The sequence below is a fragment of the Apostichopus japonicus genome, chromosome 20, assembly GCF_037975245.1.
Source record: "Apostichopus japonicus isolate 1M-3 chromosome 20, ASM3797524v1, whole genome shotgun sequence".
Taxonomy (NCBI): Eukaryota; Metazoa; Echinodermata; class Holothuroidea; order Aspidochirotida; family Stichopodidae; genus Apostichopus; species Apostichopus japonicus.
Window position 1 is genome coordinate 26,956,559 of NC_092580.1, and position 21,632 is coordinate 26,978,190.

General features: G+C 37.2%; 2 protein-coding genes across 5 annotated transcripts; both read left to right on the top strand.

The window, feature by feature from the left end:
• Window positions 1-490: 490 nt before the first annotated feature.
• LOC139961486 (PRA1 family protein 3-like) lies at window positions 491-7,336 on the top strand. Its single transcript, XM_071960676.1, has 3 exons — window positions 491-1,024; window positions 2,930-3,147; window positions 3,897-7,336. Exons 1-3 carry the CDS (start codon window positions 846-848, stop codon window positions 4,034-4,036), a joined length of 537 nt encoding a protein of 178 aa, XP_071816777.1. The 5' UTR covers window positions 491-845; the 3' UTR covers window positions 4,037-7,336.
• A 677-nt stretch (window positions 7,337-8,013) lies between these two features.
• LOC139960787 (NEDD8-activating enzyme E1 catalytic subunit-like) lies at window positions 8,014-21,631 on the top strand. Of its 4 annotated transcripts, none has more exons than XR_011790594.1 (16): window positions 8,014-8,163; window positions 9,267-9,415; window positions 10,024-10,104; window positions 10,905-10,987; window positions 11,568-11,648; window positions 12,408-12,451; window positions 12,847-12,911; window positions 13,638-13,793; window positions 14,468-14,570; window positions 14,807-14,920; window positions 15,172-15,262; window positions 15,928-16,009; window positions 16,758-16,858; window positions 17,371-17,489; window positions 18,129-19,396; window positions 19,442-21,631. XR_011790594.1 is itself a non-coding variant. In XM_071959328.1 (16 exons), exons 2-15 carry the CDS (start codon window positions 9,305-9,307, stop codon window positions 18,215-18,217), a joined length of 1,320 nt encoding a protein of 439 aa, XP_071815429.1. In that variant the 5' UTR covers window positions 8,014-8,163; window positions 9,267-9,304; the 3' UTR covers window positions 18,218-18,265; window positions 20,142-21,631. The 4 variants fall into 4 exon arrangements, 3 of the variants coding, with proteins under 3 accessions (XP_071815429.1, XP_071815428.1, XP_071815430.1); XM_071959328.1 differs by having other exon boundaries at window positions 18,129-18,265; window positions 20,142-21,631; XM_071959327.1 differs by having other exon boundaries at window positions 18,129-21,631.
• Window position 21,632: the final 1 nt, after the last annotated feature.

The following is a 21,632-nucleotide window of genomic DNA, read 5'->3' on the forward strand; positions in this document are numbered from 1 at the left end:
CTATACTGACTATGATTAAGGAAACCAGATTAACGAATACCTTAACCACCCTGTATTGCCCATTGAGCTTGTTCGTATATGAACCGTCCGCAGCACTGAAAGGTTACAATTATGAGCTGACGGGCTGAAGGTTTGGCTGAAAAAATGCTTTTTCCCTAAATTCGGTTACAAACTTGTTGTACCGCCGATCGAGTACCCACGGCTCTCGTTTACCTACTATTGGGTCCATGATACTACATGCTGTACACACTCCGGACAGTCTGCGTGGCTGCTAAAGAAACTTTCATTCGTGGACCACTATCAATTCAGTATCTCAAAGATAGTCAAATTTATCTTGTGTAAATGAGTGCTACTGGTGACAAACACATTTTCTGGTTTGATCAAAATCCGGACAAGTCTTTGTCTTCAAGGGGATGATACGCAAGATGATGCGACAGCATATATGGGGGATTTCCCCGCTACTCGTTTACTTACTCCAAGTCGTAATATGACGTTTGTTCTGCAGCTGTTGTGTTCTCGCATAAACGGTATATACGATGTGCGCACAACGCCTACAACAGTTACATACAAAAAGGTACTTAGTCGACGATAACAGTTACACGTAGGCTGGGTATACACCAAGTGCTTTTGTGTTGGGGTTATCGCTAGCTCAGCGGAATCAATGATACGTGTTACTCGCGGTTTATGTTCTTACCGACTTCAGTACAGTGTTAAACTCGATCGCCTGGACAGAAAGCAAAACTCATGATAATTGGTGGAATAAAGTAGTTATTTCATATACAGTAGATTCGTGATTTGCGTCCATTTTGGGTAGGTGACCAGTGTAGTCATTGCAGTTCGTCATCATGGAAGACATCGAAGTGGCACCTTTGAGGTCACTGCAAGACTTTTTAACAGAGTCCGCTAGATTTTCATCACCAGCGTTAACGGATGCTGAGAGGTTTACCAATAGACTGGTGGACAACCTGCTCTACTATCAAACTAATTACTTCCTTCTCTTTGTGATTATCTTTCTGTTGGTCGGGTAAGCCCCTATGACAAAATTAAAATAAAGTTGATCATATTATACTACTTGTACCCATACCTTATAACTATGCAATGTTAGAAGTACTATAAGGGGAATGTTTTTTGATGATTTTAGACTCAAGAAATTTACACAATCAACTTCATCTCATTCTGATAAACTTTATCAAGCCATTAATAAAATTACTTAGGCTAGGTGCAGGATAGAATTAAACCACAGAGCTACCTGCCATTACTGTTGTCTTCTAAAGAATGTTTGTACTGTTAGTGTTAGTCTTAGCAAAGCTGTTAGTGTTAAGTTACTGAAGACCATCCGATTTGTGCACAATGCTATGATCAGCTGTAGTGTAAGCCTACTGTTATTTTCCAGAGGACTGAAGTCATGGGATGAATGCAAGATACTCAAAGTAAAAGATCCATAGGAGTGGTAACTAGTATTATTGTAGCCTAAATAGGATATATTTAGAGACACACAACACACACACAAAAACCTTGGGCAAAAGATATTTAATTTGCCACAATCACTTAGGAATTCTCATCTTCTTTTCATTGGATATATTTGAACTGTTTAGAAAAGAAGTGATACTGTGCCTTTCTTCACTGATTAATTAAAGGGTGTGAAGACTTGCACAAAAAGAAACGTCTAATGTCGGTAATTTGACCTAGTTTCGATGAGGTGTAACAGAAGTGTTATAACACCACCATCGATCCCAGAAAATACACACACAGCTTGCTACCGTAGGTCATTAGACACTAGTGTACAGTCAGTACATACAGCTGCGGTCAATACCCACAGCACTGTATACAAACGATACATCGATGGACATCTCAGGTCCAGCTAAAGATAACAAGGTATCACGTTTCATTACTGTCTGCATTTTGTATCGACACAAACAAAACGTCACTTGCAAGCAACGGAAAGTTAACTTTTTCAGATGGCCGCACGCGGTTTGGGGCGAGTCTTCAATGCCTTTAAGGACATCAATTGTATCTTCTAAATAGCTGAAATCATGTTTATAATTTAAGATTGGGTCAATGATTAGCACTACAGCTAACCAGTTATGAATATTTAACAATCATATAACTTACGCAACTATACATAAAACACACACAGTATATAGAAAGACTCAACTTTCGAGTTTGGGAAAAAGCACACACAATATATAGAAACAAATATTTTAAAAATATATTACTATACAGTGCAATATTTAAGCATAAAGAACTCTTATCAAACGTCCCTTTTGAAAACTTTGAAAATCTCCATACTAATTATCCATGGTAATTCTGTCACAGACAGGCCTAGGCTTCACCACTTGTTCAAAACTGCGCTTGATAGAATCTACTGGCAAAAATCAAGTACCACATGAATTACAGCACAAACCAGTGACTCTATGTATGTGAGTTTTGGGAGTAGCCCACTAATATTTGCTGATTATAAGCTATAATTTACCGGGTTTATGATAGGTACAGAAATTATACCAAGGTTTTTGGAGGGTGATTGTTACCCTTTATTCAATGGTATTTTGCCAACTTACATAGCCTGAATTTCTTAACCTGCAGCCAGCAACCAACTTGGTAGCTATCAGTGAAAAAATGACAGTGTGAAAGTATCAGATGAAGACTTTTTATCTATGCTCTCAGAGATATCCATACCCTTGTTGTTTTGTAATTCCCTTTCAAAGTAGGGACATAATGATACCTCACTTGACTTAATAACACCATCACTGTCACAGTCTCAGTGTAAAGGGAGTGAGGTTGAGAGTGGACTGAGTTGTTTGGTTTCGTGCCTAGGCTGTATCGTGGGTGACTGTTCTTAAATAAGTACAAACCTTCATAAAATTTGGCTTTCAATGTTTGCTGTAATACAAGCACTGTATGCTCTTCTTCTCATTTTTCAATTCTTTAGCTTTATGGATCCAAAGGCCATGATGATCGGAATCATCATCGTGGTTGTATTATGCGCTGGTTTTGTTTACTTATCCAACCATAAACGGGAAAGCCAGAAGTTTAAGAGGCAGCACCCTCTGGTTTGTGCTTCTGGTATAGTAGTGGCAGCTTGTATCCTTGTGTACCTATGTGGAAGCCTTCTTGTCTTTGTGTGGGGCATATTAGCCCCATTGACAGGTAAGTGTGCAAGTCATAGCTAATCAAAACAACTGAATATTATTGACATGTCTGTCTGTCTGTAAACATTGTGCTCTATTTGTTTGTTTATTTACTATTTCTTCAGTGACAGTGATTGCCCTTGTTATTACCTAAATTCAATGGCAAAGTACAAATTCTGCATTTGCATGCTACTTTCAAGATCATTTCTGCGACCGTATGTCAGAGGAAGGAGAATACTTACCGCTGGTTATGGAGACCTTACAGGGACAGAATGACAGTGATCTAAGCCTCCTGGGAAAATGGTCATTGCGTCCACTGTGGCATAGTTAGTGATTAAAAAAAAGGGAGTCCTCAAAACAAATGGAGTCCTCCTAAGAAGAAGTGTTGAGATTTAGCCCATTTCTGGATGACATGGATAAGACCCACAATGCTAGAACAAAAGTTGTGTCTTTGCATTCAAAATATAACATTTGATTAGAAAGCTGTGGAGCCAAGTAGGCCCCCCCCCCTTGCTATTTCTCTATGCCATATAGCACTGTCCGATGGCTAGGCAGGTCAGTCCACCCCCCATGGTTCATTTCATATGTGATCTCTGTGTTGTTCTCAGAATCTTCACCTATAGATGATGTAACTAGCCTGGACTATAGAATGTGGTTGAAACAAAGATGACACTGTTTGTCACATTTACTTCTGACTGTTGTATACAGTAGCTTATAAAATGTGTCAAGACTATCTTTCCAGTTAGCAATACTGCTTCTCTTTTCCAGCTGTTTTATTGCATGCTGCGTTCAGGATGAGAAATCTCAAGAACAAGATGAGCAAGAAGCTTGAGTCGCTGGGGATCAAAAGGACCCCGATGGGAATCGTCCTCTTCGAACTTGGATTAGAAGACCAGGCGAGGTCGTGACTAGGCCAGAAGATTCCCTGCATCTTAAACGTCTGGAAGGCTAAACGTATGAGCTACAGGGCCAAAGTAGGACATGGTCACTAAAGAGAGGTTGAGAGAAATGGAAAATAATTTGCACTCTATTGTTTATTCATCTATTCAAATTACATCCAAAGATAATAGGGGGACAAAAAGAAAAAAGCAAGGTGCAGTTTGTGTTGTAATTGATTTCTTGGAGTTTTTTTGATAGTGGAAAGTCTTAACAAAAGTATAGGAACTTTTATTGGTTTATTTTCAGTCAAATACTTGCTAAATGTGGCTAGCAGATAATTGGTATTACAGGAATATTATGAGGAATTTGCATTTGCTAATTACAATTGTGTTTGATATGTAGAAAAAAAATGTATTGATATTACTTAGTCCTACAAAGATTGATAATAAAAATGATTACTGTTGGTTAATATTGTTGCTAGCCAGTAAACCACTAACACCAAACAAAACACAATGGATTGTTTAAAGCATTTTTGAAAAAGCATGATTGTTCAATTGCAAGCTTCAGAAACCTGTGATGGTGACAAATGCCAACTCAAACTGACAAATAGGTTAACTTTTCTTGCCGATAAAAGTTTGTTCTGAAGACTGATATGCAGTGGTTTCTGTACGCTATTCGCCTATTTGGCTGCCAAAGAACATCTGTACAGCTAGGTTTCAGAACTGAAAAGATGAATCTCATTCAACTTTGCCTTTCAACGACGTCAAACTTATCAAAAGAGACTTGATCAAGTCCAGAGTGATCGCAGTATTTCTCAAGGGAAGATTAGTAATTCGAATCATTATAAGATGGGAAATTTGAATTCTACTGTAGCCCTCTTTTCGCACAGTGGTAGATTTAAGCTATGGAATATGTCATAGCTTCCCCATATAAATTACACTCTACTTTGATTGAGGAGTGTTCAAATATTGTGTCTGAAAGTAACTTTTATTGAGAGTTCTCATTACCATCCATTCTGGCAGTTGACTGAATATTTTACTCCTCCAAGATTTTGTCGGAACCATTCTTTTCAACACAAGCTGCTCCTTTTCTTTCTCTTTTTTCTCCTATTAGATATGATCTAAATCGCTTTTAATTTATAATTTTAATCTTATGGTGATCCGGGTTATGAGAATTACTTTAACTGACAATTGGGTTTCAATTTATTCATAGTTTTTGGCAATTGGTCTGCCAGGGAATCTTTGCATATTCATGTAACAATTAAAATATATCAGAGCAGTGGACAAGTCAATGTGAAAACAAATTCTGAAGTAGATTTGATGTTTTTAAGAAATCGGTGTGTTTAACTGAGGTTGTCACAACAAGTCTTAAACTATCATGAAGCATTATTATAACATACTTTCATGTCATTAGGATGAATGCTATGCAAGCAAACATAAAAAGGGAGAATGGTGTAGTAACGCATTTTGATGGTCAAGGGAGGGGAGAGGTGGTGGGGGGTGTGTGTACATAAATATATGACATGATTAAAAGGACCCTACTCAATGCTTGTATTACTAGCTTATCTTTCATTGATTGAAGGATCTCTAAAGAATCATTTGTGGTGATTTTTATGGCAATCTGTTTTAGCAATCAAGTTAAATTAAGGTGAAAATTTCTAGATAATAGCCACAAGAGTCACTAAGGCTAAGTCAATAAGAAATTAAACAGTAGCACTGTGTACCTGCGCAGAGTCAGTGGATTACACTGGGAAACCAAATATAAAATTATTTTGTTTGCTCTTTTAATTAATTGCATAGTAAATTAACAAAAATTTCTTGCCAAAAACCGTTTTCTTGATCATTTAATTATGTGACAGTTATGTTACATTTGTTTGCACAAGGAAATTCAGAAAAGATCAAGTATATCTTTGCAATGCAGGGAATCTTTTTTTCTTGGTTCTGGTGTGACAGAGACAAATACTACACAAGATGGCAAAAGCTACCTACGCAATACAGCAAAATGGCAACACTCTACATATGGCACAATTTAGTACTAAATGGAGACAAAACTGCTGTAGTGAATTGGAATATTTTCTACACAAATTAAAAGGATGCTTAGTGCTTCTACCTTCTATGGTAAACAGAGGAACTCTTACCATTTAATGATGAAGAAAATTTTACACACTTTACGTATGAAAATCTAAACACAAAATAATTCCCTGCATTGCTCACTTGGTATCTGTTTATGATTTAGTCAAAGGGAAACGAATTGTTTAGAAAGTAGAGCGAGTTGACTTGAGCTCTAAATGAAAAAACTCCGGCACAACGTGGGTGTCTTCACTCCATTACTGGAAAAGTGAATGCTTTATGAAAGTACATGAGAAGTGTTTAAAGACTGAATGCCAGAAATTTGTCATTTTTACCATCTTTTCAAAATATAATATTCCTTCATTATTTCTTTACGATCAAGCACTATTGGTTCCAATGGACCTTTCTTTTAGTTAATGGCTGTTAAAGTTTTTTTTTGAGGAGGGGGAAGGGTGAGGGGGAAAGAGTATAGGTGAGGTGAACCATATTTTGTGGTATGTTTATGTTTCAACTTATACTGAAATATCTGCTTTTTCATTAGTATATAACCTTCATTAGTAATTTCATATTTTACTCAAAGACCTCTTTTTGTTGTTGGCTGTTTAGTCATCAAATAGGAAATATAAGATATATTGATGTTGTATGTTACAAATACAGTATTTCCTTAACTTATCTTTGCAAAAATATTTCAGTGACCTTTCAGAATTAGTGTCAATTCCAGATATTTCTTTACAATTTGTTCTTCTCTTTTCTGTGGATTCTTACAAAAAAACTCTGACATGTAAACTTGAATGGGAAGGTGGTGTTGCCATGGTAGCATTTGCCATACATCATACAAATGAGCACAAAATATTCATCAGTTTGTTGTAGTCATGTCTTGAAAGATGAATATCACAAAAAGTTACCTTTCATGAGATTCATGGTATGAAGCTGTTTCGTAATTGGTGTACGGTATAGCATATTTACCGTGTCATGACCTGTCGTTCCATTGTTGTAAAATATGTCAGCAGTATACATGTAACGTCTTTATAAAACATGCTAACATAAAAATGATAATTGTAGTAACCTTGTTGTTCATGCAGATAATAGTATGCGAACATTTGTGTTAATAAGTAGGACATGTCTGTTTGGTCTTTCTAGTCCTTTCAATTGCATTCAGACTTATCAGATATTTTTCACTGCATCTATCTTCTTTTCGTATATAGATCTACATATACATACTTGCTGTACAAATCTGTCAATAAACATTTGTTTATCTTATACATTTGCTTTGACTTGCTGTTTTCTCTCCTGCCCTGGCTTTCTCGTCCAGCTTGTGTAATCTCATGTTACCCATTCCTTATTCCACAGCATATCAAAAGAAAGTACAATTTTAAACAAGTTTTTCAAGCAATGAAGGACACGGGAAAGTGTTGGCAAGCTTGGCAACTGTTGGGTACAAGTTATTTTATCTGAGGAGAGTGAAAAGCAATTGGTGCAGTCGATGGAAAATGTCAGTCTTCGGGAATAATGAACGACATTGTCTCAATGTATTGTGTGAGGGGTGTATGTATGGTGGGGCAGAAAGATCTATATACCACAACGGTATATACCTAGCATTTCCGCACAACCATATATGTACTGCTCCAGTATGTAGTTGGTATTTAACAAGGCTGTGGCTATTCTTACGACGAGTCGTAACAATTATTTATAAACTATTCTTACAACAAAGGCAAATTCAAGCGCAGTAAAGTAAATAAAGCAACTGCGCATGTATTAGGGGTAACCCTAACCCTAAACCTCAATCCTAACCCTAACCGGAAATTATTGTTTCTCCTCGTCGTAAAAATAGTACTCCTGGTAATGAAAATAGCAATTGCGCATGCGTAGTCGGGAATTATTCTTACGACTAGTCGTAACAATAGCCACTTTGATTTAACAAATTGACGGCGCTGTTTCAAAATTCCGCTTCCATGAAAGAAATCCTAAATCAAATTGTATTCTGCAGCGGAAGCGTCATGGAGTAGCATCGAGCATGACCCTTACTCCAATCTTCGTACGGATTCGCATTTGAAATTAGAAATCACCGTGAACTCGTTCTTTTAAAAGTATGTTTGTCTATTAATATCATACATTAAGTTAACCTTTTACACTATGTTGAGACCTATGTAATGAAGAAACACTTTCATAAGGCTCAGTCCAAAGTCAAACTGTTAATGTTATTGTCGTCGTGAAACTGGTTAACTAGTAAGCAATCATTGCGCCTCACTGTTACTTTTGTGTGACTTACTCAGGCAAGAAAAGTAAGAAAAACTTCTGTAACTAAACTAGGCCTAACTAGCGTACGATTAGCGGAATAAGAAGCCTGCCTAAATTACTCTAAAATGAAATCAAACGGCTGGAAGGTTGAGCTTTATTTCAAATCGGCGGATACCCTCGAAAACAGAAGAATCAAAGCACGACTTGTTACCATATATAAAGAGACTCATGGCCTAATTCCAAGCAACATAAATAACCTTCTCACAGTTTGAATTATAAAATTCCTCAAGCTCAAAAGAACTGTTATAAATATTCGCTTTATCCTCGCACCATTCCTCAGTGGAACGCACTCCCACCTGAGCTGAAATCAGCACCAAACACCGCCTCCTTCAAGTTCATGCTGGAAAGTCAGCAGCACCATTAACAAAACTCGAAGGACTGCACGTCAACAGCCACATCAGGGGCGATTTGTGCAGTACCACACCAAGACCATACTTGAGGACTTACTGCGGGACATTTAATTAATTTCTGCCATAGAATAATGAACAAGAAATATTCAATTAGCCTAATTTGTTTTACCAGTCATTGGCCTAAGCAATTGCAGATAAAGTAACGTAATAAAAATGAACAAAAGTTACAACTTAGATCACAATCCATCAAAGGTGTATTGTTTTTATTGGTTCCCTGCAATCAGAACTTGGTCTAGCCTACTGTAAATAGTTCTTCTTTTTTTTGGTTCTAGAATTTTGTAAGCTAAACAATTTGTGATGAAAAGTATAAAATATGTTAAATATCCAGTCAACTGCAGAAAACATTCTGATTGGCATTGAGTCCCAGCAATATTTGAAGGATGTTTATTTTTGTTTCATCCATCCCAGTATAATAGCGTTCAATTTGTTATCCCAAACCAGGGATTAATTAGCATTTTCTTCTCACATTGTCATGGTCTAAGGATCTTTGAAACAGAAAAAAATTTCAAGAAGATTCACTATGAATACTGATAGTGATACAGGAGATTGGAGTGGCCGATGGAAGCACATTAGCAAACTTTTAGAAAGATCTGGACCTTTTGCTCATCCAGACTTTGAAGGAAGCCCTGACGTAAGTTGGTGATATAACTGGTTTACTTGATGATATTTCTTCACATAAGTTAAATCCAAGCTGATTCATTTCAGGTAGTGTGTTTACAGCAACAAGGTTGCCATTTTAGTGGTCCTTGCTATTATCTGCCACTTTAGTGGGAAAACTGATTTACTTGGGAGAAAAAAGAATTGCTTCCAAATTAGTAGAGGAGATTCTGTTTAGTAATACACTGCTCAATAAGTTTCCTTCATTTTACTGTTATCCTTTGTACATAAAATGTATATTTGCGTTTGTAATATTTCTTTTCTTTGCTTCTGGGAGAGTGGAAGTACTCTTACAAAACCTTGAACATGGATTAGAAAGTTGAAAGCTTCTATAGAAGCTTTCTTGCGTTTGAACCACAACAGAGACTATGGAAGCCACACTTCTTCATAAATGTCTCATAGAATGTTTTTCCAAGTAGCTTCATTTTCATGACAGACCCTCCATCTCACCCCCTCACGATGGGTAACGCTTACCTGTTTTCTTCAGTCTATGCAAATTTCGATAGTAATGTTAAATCAAGGGTATAAATATTATTGCTAATTTGTGTGTGACTTAATCTTATTTGTGTATTTCTTCCATAGATTTTAGAATTCATGCTGAGTACATGTAAAGTATTAGTGATAGGAGCTGGTGGCTTAGGTTGTGAAATCCTGAAAGGCTTGGTAAGTGTTTTTAGTCTACAATTATTGTTAAATTTTCACTACAGTGGGCTATGGACAGAGATAATGGTTGTGCAAATTAAACAGTTTTGATGAGTTTAAAGGGTGTGAAGACTTGCGCATAAAGAAACGTCTCATGCCGGTAATCTGACCTAGTTTCGAATGAGGTGTAACAGAAGTGTTAGACACCACCATCGATCCCAGAAAATACACACAGAGCTTGCTACCGTCGGTAATTAGACACTAGTGCACAGTCAGTACATGCAGCTACGGTCAATACCCACAACACAGTGTAAATAGCAGCGATGGACATGTCAGGTCTACATGAAAGATAACAAGGTATCATGTTTCATTACTGTCTGCATTTTGTAGCGACACGAACAAAACGTCACTTGCAGCATTGGAAAGTTAAATTTTTCAGATGGCCGTACGCGGTTTGGGGCGAATCTTCAAAGCCTTTAAATGTTTTCTCTTGAAGTACTTTCACTGTGTCCCGCAGTCATTAATTTAATTAAATATAATAATTAAATAATATAATTTAAATACATTAATAATTCTAAAAATTATATATATATTCAAATTAATAAATAAATAAAAATGATATAATTGAATATTTAATTAGTCTCATCTGGTTCTGTCCAAGTTGAAATGATCATTTCAAAAGAATCTCCAATTTCTTGATGTTCTAAATAGTTTTTAACCTTTTTTATCTTCAGAATTAAGCTATTAATTGTTGTGTTGCCATGCACCAGAATATACCATATACATGTATCAATGATATGTTTTCTTCTTTTGCTTTTCAGGCATTATCTGGGTTTAGGAATATCGATGTTATCGACATGGACACCATAGATCTATCTAATTTAAACAGACAATTTCTTTTCAGGTAAGTTATTTATTCGGAAGTGGCCTTTTACCTGAACCAAAAAAGAATGTGTTTGATATTTCAGTTGTTCCTACAGTTCTGTATTGAAGATAGGGGACAACATTTGATGTTGTTCTGCAAATATTAAACCAGGGAAAATGTTGTTTTCCCTGTTATTATGTCTTATACTTCAATATGTTTTATTTCTGTTTTATTTTAAGTAATAGATTTTTCTATTACAAGATCGTTTGTGATGTTTAGAGAAATCTTGTGCTTTTGAGCATAACTCTTCTGTCTGTCTGTCTATCTATATGTCCGGCTGTCTCAATCATTACATGTTAGGTGGTAGCCGTTGACCTATTTGAGTCATAAAAAAGGAGTAAAACATAACTCAAAAGCAGGCCGGGCAGCTGCTCTTTATAAATTTGGTCAACATTAAAATTGTATGCGTAAGTTTGCTGGTTACTATGACATACTTTGAACAGAAATTATGTGAATCTGTTGATGTATTTTTCCCTCTTTCATTGAAACTCTCATGATTATCCGTATTCTTCCTTCCTTTTCTTTTCCTTTTCCTTCTTTTTTCTTTTTCCTTTCTTAGGCTGAAAGACATTTCTAGAGACAAAGCTACAGTGGCTGCAGAGTTTATCAACAATCGGGTCCCTGGATGTAATGTTACACCGTATCCTTTCAAGAGCAAAGAGACAAGACTTTTTTTCAGTTATAAAGATAATTGCCTCAGGTTCTTATTAGGAACTTATTTTCAGGAATAGTCTTAGAAGATCTGTTAATTCAAAATTAAATTGAAAACATTTTTGGTGTATTCTCTACCTCTTTGGTTTGGTTGCATTGTCAGTTGGTTTTTTATGAATCTAATATATATGTGGAGCGTCATGGCATGAAATAGTTCATCAACAATGTTCTGTGAAAATGTAAGACATTTTCATTCAGGAGCATCGGCAATGGGTGGGGATGGGGTGGGGGGTGGGGGGGTGGTTCAAAGTAGCAAAAGAATGAAGTTGAACAGTTCTGCTAGCTCAAAATAAATACAGTATTGTTATTAACCGTTCAAATTTGAGGATATACTGGTTGATCCTTTTATTATGAGCCAATAAAATGTTTAATTCTTTGGACGGTTAACAAGTTATCAAACACCAGTGGTTTATTTGCACCTCCCACCACCCCCTCTGGATTTTTTTTCTGCAGATTTCCCTATATTTGACTATTCCAAATCATATCAAATATAATAATAAAAATAATATAAATAATATAATAAATCTCTATATTTTTTTATCTACTATTTCTATCCCATTTATGTAAACAAGTATTGTCAACCTATATATGTAAGTAAACATCTAGGTTTATACTTTATAGAATCATTACTTTCTTTGATGGTTTGCTTGTTTCTTTGTTGGATTTCTTTCCTTAACCATCGTATCAGTCACTTCAAGAAGATACAAGACTACGACCAGTCTTTTTACAGAAGTAAGTATCCTTGCTGTGATTCTCGGCAGTGATGTTCAGTCACTATGTTGTGTTTGCTATAACTAGTATACATATATACTTAAGTGTGTAAGTTTAAATACTTACATATACATACGTATCCTCCCTATGTTTGCTGTTTCAGCCCCCAGATAAAGATGGCAACATTTATTGTCCAATGACTATGGTAGTGCACAAAGAAAGCTCTGACAGACTGACTGACCCACAGATCCTTAAGTGATATTGAAGCATTATTTAATATCTTACCAATTTGGGCAAGAAACAAGAGCACAAAAGCCCCCAGAACAATGTAGTAATATCCTTACAAGTCCTTTGACATTTTAGGAACTTATATTTGATTTTTTTGTTCAATTTGTAGTTTGTTTGTTTTTCATCAGAATTTCACATCGTTATTTGTGGTCTGGATTCTGTGATAGCTAGAAGGTGGATCAATGGCATGTTGGTAAGTTATGTGAACCAAGATTGGCCGACCAGAATACAGTACAAAGATCATCCATGCTTGCCGTGGTGAAATTCTGTACACCCCGAGGAATACAATTCTAAGTTGAAGGTTTTCTCAAAGATTAGATTTATGGAAGCAGAATAGTTCAGAAACCTTACTTTACAAAGAATGTGGATAATTCATGATTAGCTTTTCTAATTGTTCTCAAAATATGAAGTTATGAAGACATTTTGATCAGTGGAACATGTTGAGTGTATTTGCCACTTATAAGCATAGGTAGAATAATGGTAAAAACATTTTCCTCCCACTCACCCACCCCCCCTCCCCACACCCAGCCCAACTTATATGGCTCCTTACCCTTTTCATCCCCAGTGTTGTGTCAGTGATGTATGGTTTCATAATTATAAAGCTCTGTCTTAATTAGACCATTGTCTTAACCTCTCAATTTTTGTTCCTTAATTAGATTCTCAATTAAATAGCATTAAGACAAAAGTTAGATTAATTGTTAATTGATTAAAAAGATCAAGGTTTGTTTTTAATCACTCTTGGATTATTCACATCCATTATTCATCTAGTGGTTTATTACCTTCGTCCATTTGTGTTGGTTAGAAGACATAACCCTAATTGTACAATAATGGAACTATATACTAACTAGATAACTATTACTGCCTCCTAGCTTGAAGAGATATTAACTATTAAAACTGTTTCTATTGATTACCCTGACAGCTGAGTTTACTGAACTATGAGGATGATGTGTTGGACCCCACCACCATCATACCCATGATAGATGGAGGCACAGAGGGCTTTAAGGGTAATGCTAGGGTCATACTACCTGGTATGACTGCCTGTATTGACTGTACATTAGACCTATTCCCACCTCAGGTAAGGGGTACTCCTAGATTTATATTTTAGTTTTGGCAAATGGGCCAAATAGTGGCAGGATTCATTGAAATGTGGAGTTGCTAAGCAAATAATGGTGAAACATGCATCACTCTGTGTGTGTTTTGCTGTGTGAATTCTTTGTTGGAAGAGATGGTGGATAGTAAGGAAATTAGTTAAATAAGTAAATACTAAGATATTGTCAGGATTAGTCTATATAATACTGCAACTTTTACTATTCAGCCCCCCCCCCCAAAGAAAAAAAACCCCACCCACCTGAAGTTAGCAGATTGACCCTATCAGAGGCCCTGACAGTAACTTCTTTTTAATATTCAGCAGAAACCTCCAACTCACCTCCATATTACCCTAGTCTCTCACATTATTTACCCTTATGAAACAAGTTTGGACACTGTGATTATCATTAATGGGATCAGAGTTTATACTGTGCACAGTTCTACTCAGTGAAAATAAATTTAATTTTATATGAAATAATTGTATCCATATGACCATTTATAAGCTTATGTGACTATTAATTAATTAATTTTTATTTTGTGAATGGTTCACTTGATACATTCAATATGATCCTCTTGGAAAAAGTTAGCTATCATTTATATCAAAATTTGCCTTTGTGAATGGACTCAACCTTGAGTTGTAATATCTTCTGTTTCTCACTCCAGGTTAATTTCCCTATGTGTACTATCGCACACACACCTCGTCTGCCTGAACATTGCATAGAGTATGTCAAGGTCCTACTCTGGCCACAAGAGCACCCCTTCGGTGGTGAGTTCTCCCTTTCACATCGCCTCGGGGAAAGTACTTTTGAAAACTTGTAGCAACTTTTTAATGTGCCAAGATTTGAAACCAATACTAGTGACCTTCAAAACAGATGGACAGGTCCTTTGAAAAATATGATATTACTTGAGATGGTGGGACAAAATAGCATTATGGGATGGTGATAATATACCTTGACCTTTTCAGAATTGCGCTAAGTATCTTTCACTCGTCCATCTATTTAGAGAATGTTGGTATCGATGGTGACGATCCTACTCACATCCAGTGGATCTTTGAGAAGGCACAAGACCGAGCTGACCAGTATGGTATTAAAGGAGTGACCTACAGGCTGACACAGGGTGAGTGTAACTCCTCTTGTAGAGCATCTGCTCGTCTTTGCAACATAATGTTTAAAAATGTACAAGATCTGAGCAACGGATGTATTCTTACTTTGTTGCAAAAAAAGTCCTGCTGCTCATTTGATCCATTTAACTACAAATTTTTTTCATCGGGAAAGTACTTCAATTCAAAAGGTAATGTTCATTTCAAAGTTGAAGCCCGTTTTGTGAAAGTGCGTTATAAATATCTTTCACATTCCTCGTCCCTTTAGGTGTCGTTAAACGAATCATACCTGCCGTCGCATCCACAAATGCCGTCGTAGCCGCCCAGTGTGTGACGGAAGCTTTTAAATTAGCATCCAGGTTTGTTATCTTTCCAAAGAATTTATCATCATGTGTTTACTTCCTAAAGACTGAGCTCGTTGAAATAAATTGATATCATGATGCAAGAAATAATTTACTCATCTAAAGCATGTTTAATCTATGTATGTCTGTATGCGTGTGTGTATGTATGTGTGCGTTTGTTTTGTATTCTGACCGAGGACTTGAACAAAAGAATTCCAGGTCCTCCGTTGTGATTTCTAAAGAATCACCACGTCCTCGGAAGAATTCTATTGTATGGGGTATTGTTAAGGTTAGGGTACGTGGATTTGAACAATGGAAAATACAATGGGGTCCTCGGTCTGAATGTAATACAAGCATGCGTGTATGTGTGTGTGTATGTGAGTGTGTATGTATGTATGTCTGTCTGTACTGACTGAGGCTACACTTTGAATTCACAAATTCACAGTACACAGGAGATCCTTGTATAGGTAGCCTCAAGCAGCCTCTGTGCTTAAAGTGGTTCTGTGTATACTTAGATTACTAACATCACAAAATTTAAAACTTTGAAAAGAGCAAAGAAATTTATTGCTGAACAGGATTTATTTTATTGAGTTAAAGGTTTAAATTTGGACTTTTCAACGTTGATTGTCTGCATCTAATAATGTTGATCTTTGATGGTTTTGTTTTGGTTTTTCTTTTATCAGCTGTTGCAACCCTCTTAACAATTACATGGTATTCAATGATACAGACGGACTTTACACCTACACCTATGAAGCCGAGAGAAAGGTCAGTTGAACACCAATCATAGTTCCAGTAAATCTTTTTAAATCCTTGTTTTGTGGTCGGTAAATTTGATCAGCAATTCATTTCTGACATCTGGTGGAATTTTGTTAGCATGATATAGAAGTTCATGTTAAAGAAAGGGTGTTTAGTAGAATTAACATGGAATTCATTTCTTCATTGATTGATTGAAAGATTGATCATTCAGTTGATCAAAAAATTCATCTATCAATCCATCAATAAAACAATCAATCAATGTGAATCAGCAGCTGTAAGGGAAAAAGTAGAAGTAACAGTAATTGCAGATAAATTTTTTCTACCCCCACAGTACCCACCCACCTACCCAGCATAAAAACAAGAAATTTCAATGAGAGTATATCTGCAACCTGAACCAATTACAGAAGGTCATTTTCTTTAAATTCACAATCCTCATGTGGACCATTCTGGATGTACACATTTATGATCAAGTGTAATATAAAATTACATCACCATTTACCAATTACCATCATTGTGTTCTTTGCCTTCGTCTTGCCAGATAAAGGAAACAAAAACTCATTAAATAGATCAACTTTAATTGCATCTCATTAGTTGAACTAATAGCTAACAGCCACGCAGAACAAAAACATGGCATAAGAAAAGCAAAAATTATTCAAATAATTTATTTATAAAGATAATGTGTGCGGCAGGTTACTGATGTAACAATTAGCCATAAAGTTTTCACAAATAACATTTATGATTTTTTATGATATTTCAGGATGATTGTCTGGCCTGCAGTCAAGTTCCGCAATCTCTCTCCTTCAAAAAGGATGCCGTTCTACAAGATTTGGTCGACCATCTAAAGAATAGCGTCACCTTGTAAGTTACATCCAGTCTGTAATTCTCATCTGGACTCTGCATGACTTACCTGGTTTTACGAGATAAATGTCTTTGGTATCCTGGTCAGGCTGTTTCAATGTTAAATTGTTTGTTGCATATGACATCAGGGAGAAAAAGCAACTATAAACATTTATGTCACACTCTCCTCCTTACCAAATTCTGACCAGAAAACTAGAAAGTATATACTCCAGTTAGTCTGAGCTTTGCGGGAATTATCTAAATTTGTAATCATTTAATTTAGCTAAGTGGGGTCGTTCCTGCCATTTCTTTGGAAGGAAGAAGGGCTGCGAGGGATAGACTGAGGTTCGGGGGGGGGGGGTGGGAAATGTAAGGGGAGGTGAAAGGAAGAGGGATGGGGTAAAAAGCTGGCCTCTAATTTCTTCCCCATTGACTGCAGTTAAAGTGTTGACAACATTATAATCCGGTACCAACTCTGATCCTTCTTACATTTTTCATTAATTCACATATATTATAATAATTACCTCTTCCAGACAAATGAGACAGCCGGGTATAACAGCCACTGTGAATGGAAAGAATAAAACATTGTATATGCAAAGTGTTGAAGCCATCAGGAAAAGAACAAAAGATAATTTACCAAAGAGACTATCAGGTGAGAGAGTTCCCTCCCCCCTCCCCTCCTCGCCCTTCCCCTCCCCCTCCCACTTCGATATCCTCAAGAGTTAAGAGACCCATGGTGTCTGAAAAAATGTACAATAGCTTTTGGAATTTTTCAATTAAGTTCTGTTAAACAGACATACTTGATGAAACTGGGTTAGTAATGGAAAAACAAGTAAAATATATTGGAATAGCTGCCAGTTCATTATTTGATTTGAGAAAATGGACAGTGAAAGGTTACAGGTAATGACTTACCTAGCAACAAGCATCATGTATGTTTGGTATACTGAGTACAGTACAAATTGTAAGCCTAGGCCTAACTTTATTATAAAGGAGCTGCTTTATACAAGTCAAGAGGGCATGCAGTAAGAGGGATATTTGGTGAGAATAACAAGAAAAATCTTACCTATATCTTTGGTGGTATGAGGTGGATGTAATTTTATTTAATCAATCGTTATTTACAATTGTTGGATGTTAGTAAGTATCGTAGAAATGAAAGTTCTTTGCATAAACTTGCTTTCATATGACCTTTGACATTTATGTCTTCATAATCTCCTCAGCTGAGCCTTAACCTAAATGACATCAAAGACATCCTGCTATAAACTTTAACTTGTTGTTCTTTATTCCTTCTCAGAGCTCGGCTTAACTGATGGCCAAGAACTAGTCGTTGCTGATGAAACTACACCTAATGCCCTCATCTTCAAGTTAAAGTACGAAACTTAAAACGGTTGAGGAAAGCAAGCCCCACTGAGTGTCATGAATGCTGTCAAATGGAGTACAGGGGCGGATCCAGGGGGGGGCCCGGGCCCCCCTTTTTGAAAATCCTGATTTTTTTTTTTTTTTACCGCGTTCGAGGGAAAGGGCCCCATGCGTGATCAGTGGCGTAGCTATGGGGGGCCTGGGGGCCGAGGCCCCCATGAAATAGGCTGGCCCCCCCCTGGGTACATGCTGCTTAGAATACTCGGGAAGTGCCGTTTCCGGCCATCTGGGGGGTTTGTAAAGCCAAAAATTTTCATGTACGCTCCGTGCCAACCGATGACGGCGCTCCGCTTAGATAGTCTTACGTTCAGGCGCGGCTGGACCAGTCAGACCCCCCCCTGTCACAAATCCTGCATCAGCCCCTGATATGTCATTGAATATTCCACAAAACAACTTTTTTATGCCCACGAAACTGTCGAAACATGATTTTCACTACTGGTAGAGATATAAAATATTGGGAATTCTGAAATTCCTGCAAACATGCGGCTGTGCCTATTCAATACTCACTACTGTATCGCCTTAAAAAATGATGAGTGGAAATAGTTTCTCCAGGACCGTATCGTATCGTGGGTATCGAGTGCGTCTGATATACGAACGTACGTAGTACGTACATAAGTACGTCTATGATGATATGCACTCTACTGTACTGATAAAAACATAGGTGAATTTCACTCCAAGGGAGTGATCACTGAGCACATTGAGGTATAAGAGTGAATTTCCACTCCATTGGAGTAAATCTTCACTCCTAATAGAGTTATATTCACTCATATTAGGAGTGAGGGTTAACTCCAATAGAGTTAAATTTCACTCTTAATTTGAAGTGCACCGAGTGATCACTCCAATGGAATGAAATCCACTCATTTGTTTTTAGAGTGTTGCTAGATATATGAAGAAGAAATTTACATACCAATACATGTTATCGGTCATCGATTGGCACAAAACCCCAGATTCTGATGACAGCTGCCTCAAGAAACCCAATAAATGGCCTAATTAGCACTGACCCACCAATGTGGACCATTACCGAAACATCGATGCGTGTTAGTCTTCCATCCCCTTCCTCTAATGCTATTTAAGTCCACATGTGGGCATATCCTGCAAACCTACCGGTAGCCCACAGGGGTTTGAGTTGGGAGAAAGGCCTTGGTAGCTTGAAACGACAAATGATGCCAACTTCCCTCAAGTTAAAAGTCTGGCTGAGTTTGCAAGGCCAGTCAGCATGAAAGAGAAAAAACTTTTTTTGCATTTCTGTCACCAAAGTTGCACATCTTTTTGGTTGCTATTTTGCCTCACAGGTGCCATCTCCTGCGATCTGGGGGGTGCTGAAATCTCAAATTTTCTCTGTACGCTCCGCGCCAACCAAGGTGGCGCTCCGCTTAGATAGTAACCGCCTGCCCCCCACAAGAAAGAACAGACGCCATGCCCCCCCCACTCAAAAACTCAAAAAATCCTAGCTACGCCACTGTCCGTGTTTTTTTTTGTAAAATAAATTTGCAAAAAGAGTACACCATCATTCTGATAAAGTGAAGGTGAGAGGGGCACTCTGACTGCATCAATAGTCTCCATCTGGAAGGGGGCATCCAAGATGAAATGGCCTGGAGTAGCCTGGTAAAAAGTAGTTTGCATCACTACTCCCCAAAGACGTAAATCCCAGCTCATTGCTCGAAATTGCAAATATATGCCCGGCAAACCATGAATACATGATTTATTGGAAATAAATTTTACTCCAAACTTTCACGAAAAGTAGCACCAGATTGCACCGAGGACCTCCATATTTTGTGAAATTTTCCAAAGGGGAGGGGGCCACCCACTCCCCTTAGACCCGTCCCCGGACGACGATTAGGCATTTCCCATCTGGGCCCCCCCTTTGGCGAAATCCTGGATCCGCCACTGGAGTATGCACAATTCCTTCTGCTAATAACCATGGCAACAGAAACTCTGTATTAAAGGTCTTGTGCACTCATTCGTGGTTATCTAGCTTAGATCCGAATGGTCTTTGCTGATGTGTAACATAGGTATAAATACATGAGACCAGTATGCTTAAAAAGTAGAGCCATGTGAGAATAACTAGTGGATGACTTTATTTGTAGAGACTAAAACCAGCTAAAACATTTTGCTTTTACGGTACCAGAGAGCAGGGGTTGTCAACAAATTTTCTATGAGGGTCTAAGTGAAACAATGGGGTGCAGCAAAGGGCCAGAAAAGACCAAAATATCATAAAATGAGGAATGTGCACGGTTGGGTAGTATGGTGTTCAAGTCTAGATTCCTTAAAGGGACACCCTCAAGGCACACCCTCAAGACACACCTTCAAGGCACACCATCAAGTGCAAAATTGTGAGACGATTTTCACTTCGAGGGTGGGACTGAAATCTTCCGCTGGACTGATCTGGCTCGTAGCCCTGCCAAGATCTTTTATAAAAAGAACTTCCACACAGTCCCTCAATTTGTTTCGTAAAGGACCGTCGTATAAATTGACTATTTAAGTGATTGAGAGGTACAATCACATTAATCATGGATCAGTGATCATATTCATTTTGTAACTTGACAGTTACCTGTCCAAAACATTTGAAATGTGACCCTATTTGCATATTTGAGATATATTAGAGAGAAATTGAGAATATTTAAATATTACAGGTGTGCACTTCTTCAAGGTTGCTTCTTTTGTATCGTGAAAGTTAAACCTTGTATGAAATATCAGAAACTTGACCAGTGTATTCAAAATACAAAAGGTTTGGAAGAATTTTCTGGGGAAGGTACTTGGTTTGTGCAGAAAGAAGACAGTGGAAGGCCATTCTTGTATCAGAAGTCAGAATGTAACCTTCAACCTGTTCGATGCGGGTGGCAATTGTCCTGTAGAATTTGTTTTTTTCAGGATATTAAAAAATCAGTCTTAAAACATTAAGAATCCAGGATTCACATTTACTGTATATGTGTAAAACTAACCCTTAAAAGTTTATGTGAAAATTGAACAGGATTTTGTTGTCTTTTGTTAATAATGAGCCATTCTTGTTACAAGTTTGATCCTCAATAGAACCCAAATTTGTATCGGATATCTGTAACATTACTTAAGTAGCCTGTATTGAATTGTCGGTATATTAAAGTGAAGAAACAAAGGTTCTGGTACTTTTGGAATCCAGGAAGATTCAAACAGATTTAAGTTATTTTCAGAGAGAGCACTTCTCACATGTCTCTGTGTCATACATGATCACACTATTTAACTACCTTATGTAGTAAAATCTGGTGAACCATTTAACAACATATCCTTCCTGCCAGTACTGAAAATGTCCTCGTACCATCCATGTTTTATTACATCTCTGTCAAATGTGATAAATTTATGATAAAATGATCGACTTGAATAAAAGACGGATGCAAAGCGTAAT

Excerpts from the sequence above, each read along its gene's own strand:
- LOC139961486 (XM_071960676.1), top strand. The coding sequence starts at position 846 with ATGGAAGACATCGAAGTGGCACCTTTGAGGTCACTGCAAGACTTTTTA. Across the intron at positions 1,025-2,929 it reads ATTATCTTTCTGTTGGTCGG|CTTTATGGATCCAAAGGCCA; the intron begins GTAAGCCCCTAT and ends TCAATTCTTTAG. Across the intron at positions 3,148-3,896 it reads CATATTAGCCCCATTGACAG|CTGTTTTATTGCATGCTGCG; the intron begins GTAAGTGTGCAA and ends TCTCTTTTCCAG.
- LOC139960787 (XM_071959327.1), top strand. The coding sequence starts at position 9,305 with ATGAATACTGATAGTGATACAGGAGATTGGAGTGGCCGATGGAAGCAC. Across the intron at positions 14,571-14,806 it reads ACAAGAGCACCCCTTCGGTG|AGAATGTTGGTATCGATGGT; the intron begins GTGAGTTCTCCC and ends CCATCTATTTAG. Across the intron at positions 16,859-17,370 it reads CTAAAGAATAGCGTCACCTT|ACAAATGAGACAGCCGGGTA; the intron begins GTAAGTTACATC and ends TACCTCTTCCAG.